Source organism: Suricata suricatta, chromosome 9, assembly GCF_006229205.1.
Source record: "Suricata suricatta isolate VVHF042 chromosome 9, meerkat_22Aug2017_6uvM2_HiC, whole genome shotgun sequence".
Classification (NCBI taxonomy): domain Eukaryota; kingdom Metazoa; phylum Chordata; class Mammalia; order Carnivora; family Herpestidae; genus Suricata; species Suricata suricatta.
Window position 1 is genome coordinate 80187103 of NC_043708.1, and position 12230 is coordinate 80199332.

Genomic DNA, 12230 nt, shown 5'->3' on the forward strand with positions numbered 1-12230 from the left:
AAAATAAAATAAAATAAATAAAAATAAAAATGGTAAAACTCCAGGTTTCTGATTTCTCTTTTAAGAAAACAGAAAGTCCTGCCTACTGAGTCTAGATCCCACCAAGTAACAATTAGCTGCATCTGCTGGGTAACTGACCCCTATGAACAGGAATGCACCCACAAAACCACCCTGGCCTGTGACACTTGGCTTTGTCACCTGCTTCCGCTGTCCCTGTAGATGGTTAATTTCTAGTGAGAAACTCCCAAGGGGCTAGAGTGGCCCCTAGCAAGATCCAATGGTAAAATAATTATAGACAGAATATGCAAGGAAAAATGTGCCAGTCAAAAGGGAAACCCCAAGATGATCAAATATTGGTGCAGCCTTTCCAAGCAGACGCCATAAAAAAATTCCTTTTAATTTTTCTTACTACTGAGCAACCTTAGGCTCAGAATGGTTAAGCCACTTTGCCCAAAGCAACCCAGCAAAAAGGCAGTGTGTGTAGGACTTAACGCCAACTTTAGGCACCAGAGCCCTCTCTCCTACCCACAAAGTCAATGACTCCTCCTAGTACACTGGGGACTTTGTGTGACTCTTTGTCTTTCCATGCAGATGACCCTGGGCAGTTGATGCAATCAGAATTCCAGGTCTGAGGATGAAGTGACTCCACAGATTTGTTCTGTAATCCATGCCCTCAGAGATAACTAAGGAATTAAGTATGTTTTAAATGAACAATGAGTTTTAAAATTCCAAATTCACCCAAAATGTAGTTACATTTACCAATGGGGGTAAAGGCAGAAGAGCCAGCACTTTCCCTCAGCAACTTTTTCTCTCTGTAAATCGTGAAATCAAAAGTACTCATGAATGCAAATTATTTTCCAGCTCTTGTTTGCTTATTTAGTTCTATTCTTTAAAATGTATTATTATCTGAAATGGTCTTCACCAAGTGCTATCAACAAAAAGAGAAGGCAGGAAGCTGTTGATTACTGTAATCTTTATACTTGACCCTGATGAATTTGATCAAATTATGTATGATGGCAGTAACTAAGATATGATTCGTTTCCAAATGAACATTCTTATAAAGAGGATGGAAAGAGAAAACAACCACCACCACAACATAAAGGCTTGGAAATAAATCCTCCAGAGGAATTCGGGTATTATCTCATCAGGTCCAACTGGGTTATAGAGTCATTTGTCAAATAACCACTTTTTCATCCAGAAATTTCATCCTACATCAAAAAGCACTGATTGCACAGTTATCAATCAGATGAGCAATCTACTACAAATTGCAACGCCAACGCTACCAAGTCCAACCAGGCTGAAGCAACATCATGATCCAGTGGGTCGCAGCAACCACATGACGTAACCCCCCATAAATGTCACATCTTTTCTAAAGGTCCTATTTTCTGTAGCTGCTGTGAAATAGACATGTCTTTGGTGAGGCATCTGTTTCCAACAGTTCATTCTTTTTCCATTGATCCCAAGCAGACAGTGTGTGGAACACTATTTGCCACTTTGCTTTGTGATGCTAATTTTTCAATGCACTTGAAAAAAAAAAAAATAACGTGAACCCCTGGCCGCCTGATCTTACCTGTCCAAGGCAATGGCAGGGAAGCTGAGGATAGTCACGGAGCAGAAGACTTTGTGCAAAAATTTGACAACTTTGCAGAAGAGCATGGTGTAGATCCACCAGCAACAGTGAGGACTGGTGCTAAGGATGATGTCAAAAGGCACACACACCAGGCTGGCGCAAATCCCGGAGCAGGCCAGGTTTTTAATGAACCTGTTGGTGACAGATTTGAACACGGTTGTGCGGCAAGTTGACCATAACACCATGAAGTTTCCTGGCCGGATGTGCAAAAATAATAATAATAATAAAATAAAATGAAAAAGTTTTTTAAATTAAAAATAAGAAATTAAATAAAAAGAAAGAAAAAAGACAAAAAAGGAAAAGAGAAACAGGTTAAAAAAAGATAGAAAAACTATTTGAGAATTGATTTCAAAGGATTTCATTTAAACTCTTACATATTATATTGTCAATGTATGTAAAATTACTAAATCACTTACATGCGCACCAAAAAATCTAAAGGAAATTACAGAGCTGAATTTTGTCATTTAATTTTAGACTTTACAGTATTAGGTGATAATTCAGCCTCGTCTGAGTATAAAGAATTTGCTAGGCATTACTTAACTTCGGGCAGCCTACTCTTACCAAGTTTGCGAACGACCTCCATGTTGCCAAACCCTACGAGAGACATAGGATGCAAGCCATGCGTGCCTTTAAAAACTTCTAGCAGCCATGTTTTCCAAAAGTAAAAAGAAATAGGCAGTATTTTAAGATTATACTTTATTTAACCCAGTATATCCCAAACATTATCATTTCAACGTGTAATCATTACTTTTAAAAGTACTGACGAAATATTTTCATTCTTGTTTTTGTACTTGTCTCTGAAATTTGGTATGCATTTTTGGGTTAGTTTATTTATTTTGAGAGAGAGAGAGAGAGAGAGAGAGAGAGAGAGCAAACTGGGGGGGGGGGCAGAGAAAGAGGGAGAAAGAGAATCCCAAGCAGGCTCCACACTGTCAGAACAGAACCCAATACAGGCTTGTTTCACCCAAACTGTGATAACATGACCTCCGTTGAAATAAGCCAACCACCCTTGGTGTGCATTTTCTTTAGTTGAAACATAGTTGCCATATAACATCACAGCATCATTTTAGGTGTCCGTGGTGTACATTTTATCTTACAATAACACATTTTAATTTGCACTTGTCACATCTCAAGTCCTCAGTAGCAACTTGTAGCTAGCGGCTATCATAGGGTTTTGTGCTGTTCTAGACCTTCAACAGCAATGACACATCTATGAGCATTTCCCTATTGTGGTTTCCACAGGCCTGGGTTTCCTCCTTGAAACAGATCACACAATATCAGGAAAGGAGCACCCACACTCAATCTCTAATTGACCACACATAAGGAAATGTGTGTACATATACACTCTCTCACACACACATACTCAAACTTACCAGCACATGAGCATACACATACACATGCAGACACACAAACACACAACAATAAAGATAATTATATATTTGGTCATTTCATCTTATTAGCACTTTAGATTCCTTTTAGCTTTATAAGACATATGAAGGACAAGTATATATTTTAAGTAACACACTATTTAACTTTGAGATACTTTTTATTTTATTTTTTTATTTTTATGGTTTATTTATTTTTGAGACAGAGAGAGACAGAGCATGAGTTCGGGAGGGGTAGAGAGAGAGGGAGACACAGAATCTGAAACAGGTCCAGGCTCTGAGCGGTCAGCACAGAACCTGACGTGGGGCTCGAAACCACAAACCATGAGATCATGATCTGAGCCAAAGTCAGACACTTAACCAACTGAGCTACTCAGGAGCCCCGTGATACATTTTATTTCAGAGATCATGATCTACATCACCTAATCCAGGGCACCTGGGTGGCTAAGACGGTTAAACAACCAACTTTGGCTCAGGTCATGATTTCACAGTTTGTGGGCTCGAACCCTGCATCAGGCTCTGTGCCGACAGCTCGGAGCCTGTAGCCTGCTACAGATTCTGTGTCTCCCCCTCTCTGTATCCGTCCCCTGCTCACACTCTGTCTCTCTCAAAAATAAATAAACATTTAAAAAAGTTTTAAAGAAATAAAATAAATCACCTAATCCCCCTTCAAAATAATTCAAGTTCTATACCCATCATTTCTCCCAATATATTACCACTATACATTCTAATACCAGATTCCATACAATATTCAATGCCGAGGCTATGGGCACAGCAACACAGTACACGCTCACAACCCACAAAACCACTGCGACAAATCTGCTTTCCCAGAAAGTACTGTTACTCTATCGCTCCTCCCAATCCAAAATATAAAGATTTCTCTTTACCTGGTATACTTATTACTTAAAAATAATTGAGATTGAAGACACACACATGTCAGTCAACTACTACTCACCCACAGTACTTGGCAGACCTTGAGGAACTACCTGGGCAATATTTTGCCAACTAAATTTTGCCTCTAAAAAATTTTGACTGTGATTGTCCTTTTCAACTGGTTCACAGCCTTTGCATCTTTTCAGACTAATAATCTTTGTGTGTTAAAGGGACTAATAACCAAAATGAAGCATTCCAAAAGTGACTTGGAAAATACTGTGCCTTTGGGAATCTTCCTGAGAAAACAGACAAACTACTCTTTAAAAACAATCAGCTTCCCCAGAGACTCACAGCAGTAAGAAAATTCAGTCATGCTTTTACAAAAAGATAACATACCCTGCAGAACATTCTAAAAACTGAAACTCAAAAAAGGCAAATGAAAAGTGGAGCCAAATCTTAAATTATAGGAAAAATTCTAAGAAGATAGACAGCCAAGAGAGAGGCCAAGTGAATCATCAAGGCTAGACTGATTATACTCAGCAAACACCATGTAATACAAGAGTAAATATAAGCAAGTATACTATTCCATAATAGAAGAAACAGAACAACTACTTTGTGTATAATGGAATTTTTTTTCTAAATTTAAAAAAAATATTTTTTATTTATTTTTGAGACAGAGAGAGACAGCGCATGAGCAGAGAGGGGCAGACAGAGAGGGAGACCAGAATCAGAAGCAGGCTCCAGGCTCTAAGCTGTCAGCACAGAACCCAACATGGGGCTTGAACCCACAAACCATATCATGACCTCAGTGGAAGTCGGATGCTTGACTGGGCCACCCAGGCCCCCTAGAATGGAATTTTAAATTTCTTCTTCGCTTTAGTTTGCAGCCAAAAAATAACCAAGAACAGAGTCTCTTAGGTTAAAAAAATTATGTAAAATGAATATTAGTAAACGTTTTTAATTCTTAACATGCCATATAATAATAGGAATGACTTTTAGCCTGTATTTTTATTTAAAGTAGCTTTCCTATAGACAGAAAATAGTTGGCTCCTACTTCTTTAACTGATCTGACAGTCTTTTTTCTTTTTTTAATTTTTTTTAATATTTATTTTTGAGACAGAGATACACAGAGCGTGAGTGGGAGACAGTCAGCGAGAGAGACACGCACACAGAATCTGAAGCAGGCTCCAGGCTCCGTGCTGACAGCTCAGAGCCTGACACGGGGCTCAAACCCATGAACTGTGAGATCATGAACTGTGAGATCACAACCTGAGCTGAAGTTGACCACTTAACCACCCAGGTGCCCCATGACAGTCTCTTTTAATTGATGTGTTTAGATCATTTATATTTAATGTAAATATTGACATGGTTGGAGTAAAATCTGCCATCTGGCTAATTGTTTACTATTTGTCCAATCCATGCTTTGTTCCTTTTTCTTCCCTCTTTATCTTCCTAAATTTGGATTGAATACTTTTCAGAATTCCATTCCATTACCACTATTGCCTTATTACTTACACATCTTTGAAAACTTTTTGTAATGGTGACCCTACGTTTACTATTTACATGTTTAATTAGAGTTAGCTTCCAAATTCTATTACACTGCTCATATGTAGTGTAGGAATCTTCAAACAGCATATTCTTAATTCCTTCCTACTCACCTTTGCACTACCACTTGTCATATAGTATTTTTATAATAAATTACAAATCCAAAATACATTGCTGAATTTTTATTTTCAACAATTATTTTTAGAGTAGTTTAAAATAAGACATAAAAAAATAAAATAAGACATAAAAGTTTTTTATATTTATCTTCACTTTAACCACTTTGAGAGATCTCCATTTCTTTGTGTATTTCCAAGTTTCTGCCTGGTGTCATATGCCTCATACCTGAAAAACTTCCCTTAACATTTCTTGTAGAGTGGGTCTGCTAATAATTAATTCTCTCATAGTCTGTCTGAAAATGTCTCTCTTTTCTCCTCATTTATTTTTTGAAAGAGAGAGAGAGAGTGCATGTGACTGGGGGAGGGACAGAGGGAGGGAGAGAATCTTAAGGAGGCTCTATGCCCAGCACAACTTGGGGTTCAATCTCACCACTGTGAGATCATGACCTGAGTAGTAATCAAGAGTTGATCGCTTAACCAACTGAGCCACTCAGGCACTCCTTTCTTTCATTTTTAGAAATGTTTTCATGTTTGTGTGTTTGTTTGTTTGTTTGTTTGTTTGTTTTGTGAGAGAAAGAATCCCAAGCATGCTTTACACTATCAGTGCAAAGCCAGATGCAGGGTTCAGTCTCATGAACCATGAGATCATGACTTGTGTGGAAAACAAGAATCAGTCACTTGACCAACTGAGCCACCAAGGCACCCCTCCATTTCTGAAAGACATTTTTGCTGGGTATGATTTCTCAGCAGAGTGGAGTATTCCTCCAGTACTTGACAGATGTTACTTTATGATCTTCTGGATTTCATATTTGCTGGTAATATATCTGCCATAAATCTTACCTTTGTTCTTCTGTGTGTATTGTCCATTTTCTCCAACTGACTTCAAAATTTTCTTTCTCTTTGGCTTTTACTAGTTTGAATATGATATGCCTAGAAGTGGGTGTGTGTGTGTTGGGGGGGTTGTTTGTATACATACACCTAGTTAGGACACTCTGACCTTCTTGGATCTACAATTTGATACCTTTTATTATTTTTGGAAAACTCCTAGCCAGTCAATATCTCTTCGATACTTCTTCTTCCCCATTTTCTATAACTTCTCTTTCTGGGATTCTAATTAAATGTGGTATGTGTGGCAAGCACAACAATGCCCCATCACCAAAGATGTCTCTATCCTAATTCCTAAACCTATAGAACATGTTAGGTTACATGACAAAGAGGAATTAAAGCTCCTGCTCAGTTGACCTTAAGATAGGGAGATTATTCTGGATTGTTATAGTTTTTAAAACCATCTGATAATTTCAACATCTGGATCATACCTGAGTTAAGATCTTTGATTCTTTGTCTCTAGACAGTGGGTTTTTGTTTTGTTTTTGATATTTATCTATCCTAACTTTAGGTTGAAAGCCAGATATCATCTTTAGGATAATAGATACTGGTAAACAGTATCTACAAGACATTTGGACAGACATGCACACACAAACACACACAATTATGCCAAAGAAGTATTTAGGTTAGATTCCAGATGCCAAGTGATGGGTCAACAAAGGTCAACAACCTCTTTTAGTAGTCCCATAAATATACACAGGATTTACATAGGTAAAAAAAAAACAAGAAAAAACATGTTTGATAATTTTTTAAGTGAGAGAATAGAAAAAGAAGATAAGGAAAAAAGGGGGGGACCAGGCACCAAGAAATATAAATATTTTATGTGAAGTGGACACCTCCTATTATGCCATAGACCTATGGTTCCTAAATCTTCATAATCACTGGGATCACCTGGAAAGCTTTTAAAATACAGATTCCTGGGTCTCAGCCCAACTGAATAAGAACCCTGGAGGGCCTGGGAATCCTTATTCTTATGTGCTCAGTAGGAAATTCTGGTGACAGCCAAGGAGCACTACCACCGCCACTCATTGTCAACCTTCACCATACTGGGCACCCCAATGTGCTCATTGTTTTTTTCAAAGAGAGCCCTTCCCCAGTACTGAAAGCAAACACATGCCAAATCTCACTGAGCTCTAATTATAATCTCTGTAGAGCCCCAAGGCAATCCTTCTCTGGCCAGTGATCAGCAGTAACTGCTACTCAGCGTCTCAACATGGCCTGCAGACCCAGAACGAGTTATAGCTGTAGAAACAGCTTTTCCTACCAGAGGAGAAACACAAGAAAGGATGACATCTTTGACCAATTTTTCATTCTCCGTGCTCAATGACTCACAGCATCTTTCCCAGTTGCTCACCATCATTGACAAAACAGAAAGGACAGACATATTTTAATTAACTTTAATCCATTCATTTCTAGTTTTTAAAATGAGTTCATTCATATCATAGCCATTAAGTATATTAAAAGCATATATTTTGTTTTATAAAGAAGAGGAAAATGTGAAAAATACGGTTGCTTACTGAAAGCTGCACAGGGAAGGAGAAGGCAGGATAAAACAAAAGAGAATGAAACCCAAGAGCCTTGCCTTCTGGGCTACGGTTCTGATATTGTGCAATACAGATTATACCCTGGCCATTAGGACTGCTCTAACTCCTTGGGAGGTCTGGAACTTCAGGGCAACATTCTTGTTTTGGGTTGGTTTTCTTTCTGTGTGTTAGTGTTTCCCAACTGAAACACCTTATTGTTTCTTATAATTAGTAAGGTAACACATAGTTAATTTTAAAAATTCAGACAATGAATAAAGAGGAATAAATATACAAGATAGTAAAATTAAATAATAAAAAGGTAAAAATTACCCACCTATTGATAACCATCTGTAAGCTTAGAGTATTTATCCTTCCAAACTTCTTATATATATAGATTTTCGTTGAGGCCAGTGGGACCAACCTATGCACACTGATTTTTAACTAGATCTTGTCACCATATCAATCATCTTTCTATGATAATCAACAAAAATAGATACTGTTTTAACAGCTGCATAAAAGCAACAGTGCTTTTACAGTTATGCCTAAATTTATTTCATGTATGTGTATACATATTTTATATATGTGTGTATTATATATATATATATATCCTTATATATGTAAGTCTTTGGAAACCAAACTGATCATATACTGAGGACAAATTCCTAGAAGCAGAATTTCTGAGTCAAAGGCTTACACATTTTTATATATATTGCTAAATGACCCTCCACAAAAGACATATGAGAGAGTTTCCCCATATGCTTGCTAAAAGCTCTGCAGTCTCACTAAAATGTTTGGAATTCAGCATGTTTCCTCAATCCTAGGATTTATGTTTTCCTTATTTCTAGAAAATAAATGTTCATCCATTGCCTCTTTGGATTCTGCCTCTTTTTTTGTTTTTTTTTGCCTCTTTCTCTTTCTTCTCCTCTTCTGAAAACTCATTTTGGACTTCTATTAGAACTCATTCTAATGGTTGTATCTCTTAACCTTCCCTTGATATTTTCCATCAATGCATCCTCTTCTGACAACTGGGTGATATTTCTCAGCTCTACCTTCCATTTTATCAATTCCTAATTCATCTGAAAATAATAAAATCCTATTTTACAGCTTCTTGTGTATTATGCCTTTTGAAATTTGAATTTTAGTCTACTTTGCACTGCCTACTCTTGATTCTCAGTGTCCAGTTATTTTATCATGGCTTCTATTCCTTCCTTAATATATAACTGTATTTAAAAAAAATTTTTTTAGGGGCGCCTGGGTGGCTCAGTTGGTTAAGTCTCCGGCTTCAGCTCAGGTCAGATCTCACGTCCGTGGGTTCGAGCCCCACGTCAGGCTCTGTGCTGACAGCCTGGAGCCTGCTTCAGTTCTGTGTCTCCTTCTCTCTGCCCTTCCCCCTCTCATGCTCTGTCTCTCTCTGTATCAAAAATAAATAAAACATTAAAAAAAATTTTAAATGCTTATAGTTTCTTTCAGATTATTATATTGGGTCTAGTTCTAGAACTGTTAACTTTTTGCCATTGTTGGGTCTGCTGGCTCTCTCTATGGTTTTTTTTCCTATGTTTTTTAATGTTCACTTATGAGCACTGTATTTGTGGGGATTGTTTTTCTCTGGTAAGCTGGTAAGCTATATTTCCTGGTTATAGAAGTATTCCGAGTGGCTAGACAAGTTGCACTTTTGTATGCAAATAAAAGAGAATATGGTTGAAGATCCATTCTGAGACAGGTTAAGGGTGTAGAAAAATTTTTATCCCAGGGAGAGGTAGGATATTTTAATGACTAAGAGCACAAGACCATAGACTTTGAAATCTCACTTCTGGATTCAAGTCCCACCTCTACTACTCAGTAACTGTGATCATGGATGAATTAAATTCTCTGTGCCTCAGTTTCTCACTTGTAAAGTGGGCATAATAATAATGCCTACATCCTAGGGGCACTGTGAGTCAATACAAGTAACAGATGTACAACACTGAGAACAGTTTCTTGCCCATAATATGTGCTATTGAAGTGTTACTGTTGACATTAGTCTCGCAAAGGAAAGCTCTGACAAACAGAAAGTATTAGAGACTGGCCCAGAGGAAAAAAACCCTGGAGCCATGAATAAAGATAGAAGAGAACAGTTCACCGGAGGGACTTAGAAATAATCAAGAATAAGAAACAAGGTAGGACTGACTAGCCTCTAAGTTCCAAAAGGAACAGTGGAGTGTGCCAAGGAAGAATCACGCAGGTTTACCCCAAGGAAGTCTCTAGAGAGGCGCTGCTCTGGCAGAATCCCAGCAGACTGTCTCATGGTGTCAGAATGGGTGCCTGGTACGATTTCATTTAAGCAGCTGTAGCAAACTCAGAGCTGCCCGCCACCCCCCCCCCCAGGCCTGTGAGACACAATTTGTCTCCATCCTCCTCGCTGCCATCTGGATTCAGCAGCTCCACTAAAGCCTTGTCTCCCTGGTGGGGGTGGAGGAGGGGAGTGGGCAGGAGTCACCACAAGATCTGCCACTTTGTAGAATGCCTGGCCTTGACCGGCATGGCACATGAGAGGTCTCAGATCAAGGATGTCTCTTCTCCAGATGGAGTTCTGCACCTAGAACCCATCAAGCCCATAACGGAATGTTCGGAACACCCCACAGAAATCTTGCAGCAGCACACAAGCATGATACGTCTTAATAGAGCACTAGAGTAACTAGAAACCACAAAGGGTCAAGAAAATAAAAAAAGGAATCAATGATCTTGGTGTGGTTTCATTAAAAAAAATTTTAAATCTCAAAAATAATGGTGACTGCCTGGTAATGCTTTAAATACAATTATGTACAAGCTTGAAATCAGCAAGAGATTATTCAGGGCACAGTTTCCTCATTTAGGTAAACAGGGGTAGAAACAGTAATAATGGCTGTTTTGTGAAGGCAAAATCCATAGGTGATTTAAAAAAATTTTTTTAATGTTTTTTATTTATTTTTGAGAGACAGAGAGAGACAGCGCAAGCAGGGGAGGGTCAGAGAGAGAGAGAGAGACACAGAATCGGAGGCAGGCTCCAGGCTCTGAGCTAGCTGTCAGCACAGAGCCCAACGTGGGGCTCAAACCCACGAACCCTGAGATCATGACCTGAGCTGAAGCCAGACGCTTAACCGACTGAGTCACCCAGGAGCCCCCATAGGTGTTTTTAAGACGATGCTAGTAATCACTCCATTATTAGCCAATATTTATTATGAACTGGGAGCTATGTAAAACTGAAAGGTACTGAAGAACAAAAATGGAATCTAAGAATTGAGAATGAGTTCCATTTGTAGATAATCCACAAAGGAAAAAATGTGAATTTGTGCACTCATTTGTAGCAAGAATAAAAATATAGAAAGTCCTAAAGACCCCACCATAAAAAACTACTAGAAGTAATAAATGAATGGAAATTAATACTCAAAATCAGTAGCATTTGTATGTACTATAACAAAAGAGCAGAAAGAGAAATTTTAAACTATTTACAACTACACCAAAAAGAATAAGATCCCTAGGAAGAAACTGTTTTTAGTTTATGTATTTTGAGGGAGTGGGGGAAGGGCAAAAAGAGGGAGAGACGGAATCCAAAGCAGGCTCTGTGCTGTCAGTGCAGAGCCCAACACAGAACTAAAACTCACAAATCATGAGATCATGACCTGAACAAAGATCAAGAGGCCGACACCTACTGAACTGAGCCAACCAGGCACCCCTACCCAAGAATAAATTTAACCAAAGTGGGGAAGATCTGTGCTCTACAAAACTGTAAAACACTGATGAAAGAAATTGAAGATGACACAAACAAAAAGAAAAACATTCCATGTTCATAAACTGGAAGAATTAATATTGTTTTTTAATAACTTTTTAACATTTATTCATTTTTGAGAGACAGAGTTTGAGCAGGAGAGGAGAGGAAAGAGGGGGAGACACAGAATCCAAAGCAGCTCCAGGCTCTGAGCTGTCAGCACAGAGTCTGATGCGGGGCTCGAACTCACCGACCGTGAGATCATGACCTGAGCTGAAGTTGGATGCTTAACAAACTGAGTCACACAGGCGCCCCAGAATTAATATTATTAAAATGTCCATACAACCCAAGCCAATCTACACATTCAATGCACTCCCGATCAAAGTATCAACATTTTTCACAATACTAAATGTATATGGAACCACAAATAACCCCAAATAGCCAAAGCAATCCTGAGAAAGAACAAAGCTGTATCACAAGATCAGAGTTCAAGATATACTACAAAGTTGTGATAATCAAAACAGTATAGTACTGGCACAAACATAGGCA

The 12230-nt window shown here is 38.4% G+C and overlaps 1 protein-coding gene across 1 annotated transcript in view; it reads right to left on the reverse strand.

The window, feature by feature from the left end:
• The window catches only part of GPR176 (G protein-coupled receptor 176), a 121792-nt gene that overhangs the window by 6208 nt on the left and 103354 nt on the right, over positions 1–12230 (reverse strand). Inside the window, exon 2 of the mRNA XM_029952529.1 lies at positions 1571–1823. Coding sequence (XP_029808389.1) covers positions 1571–1823 — 253 coding nt within the window. The remainder of the gene's footprint in view (positions 1–1570; positions 1824–12230) is intronic.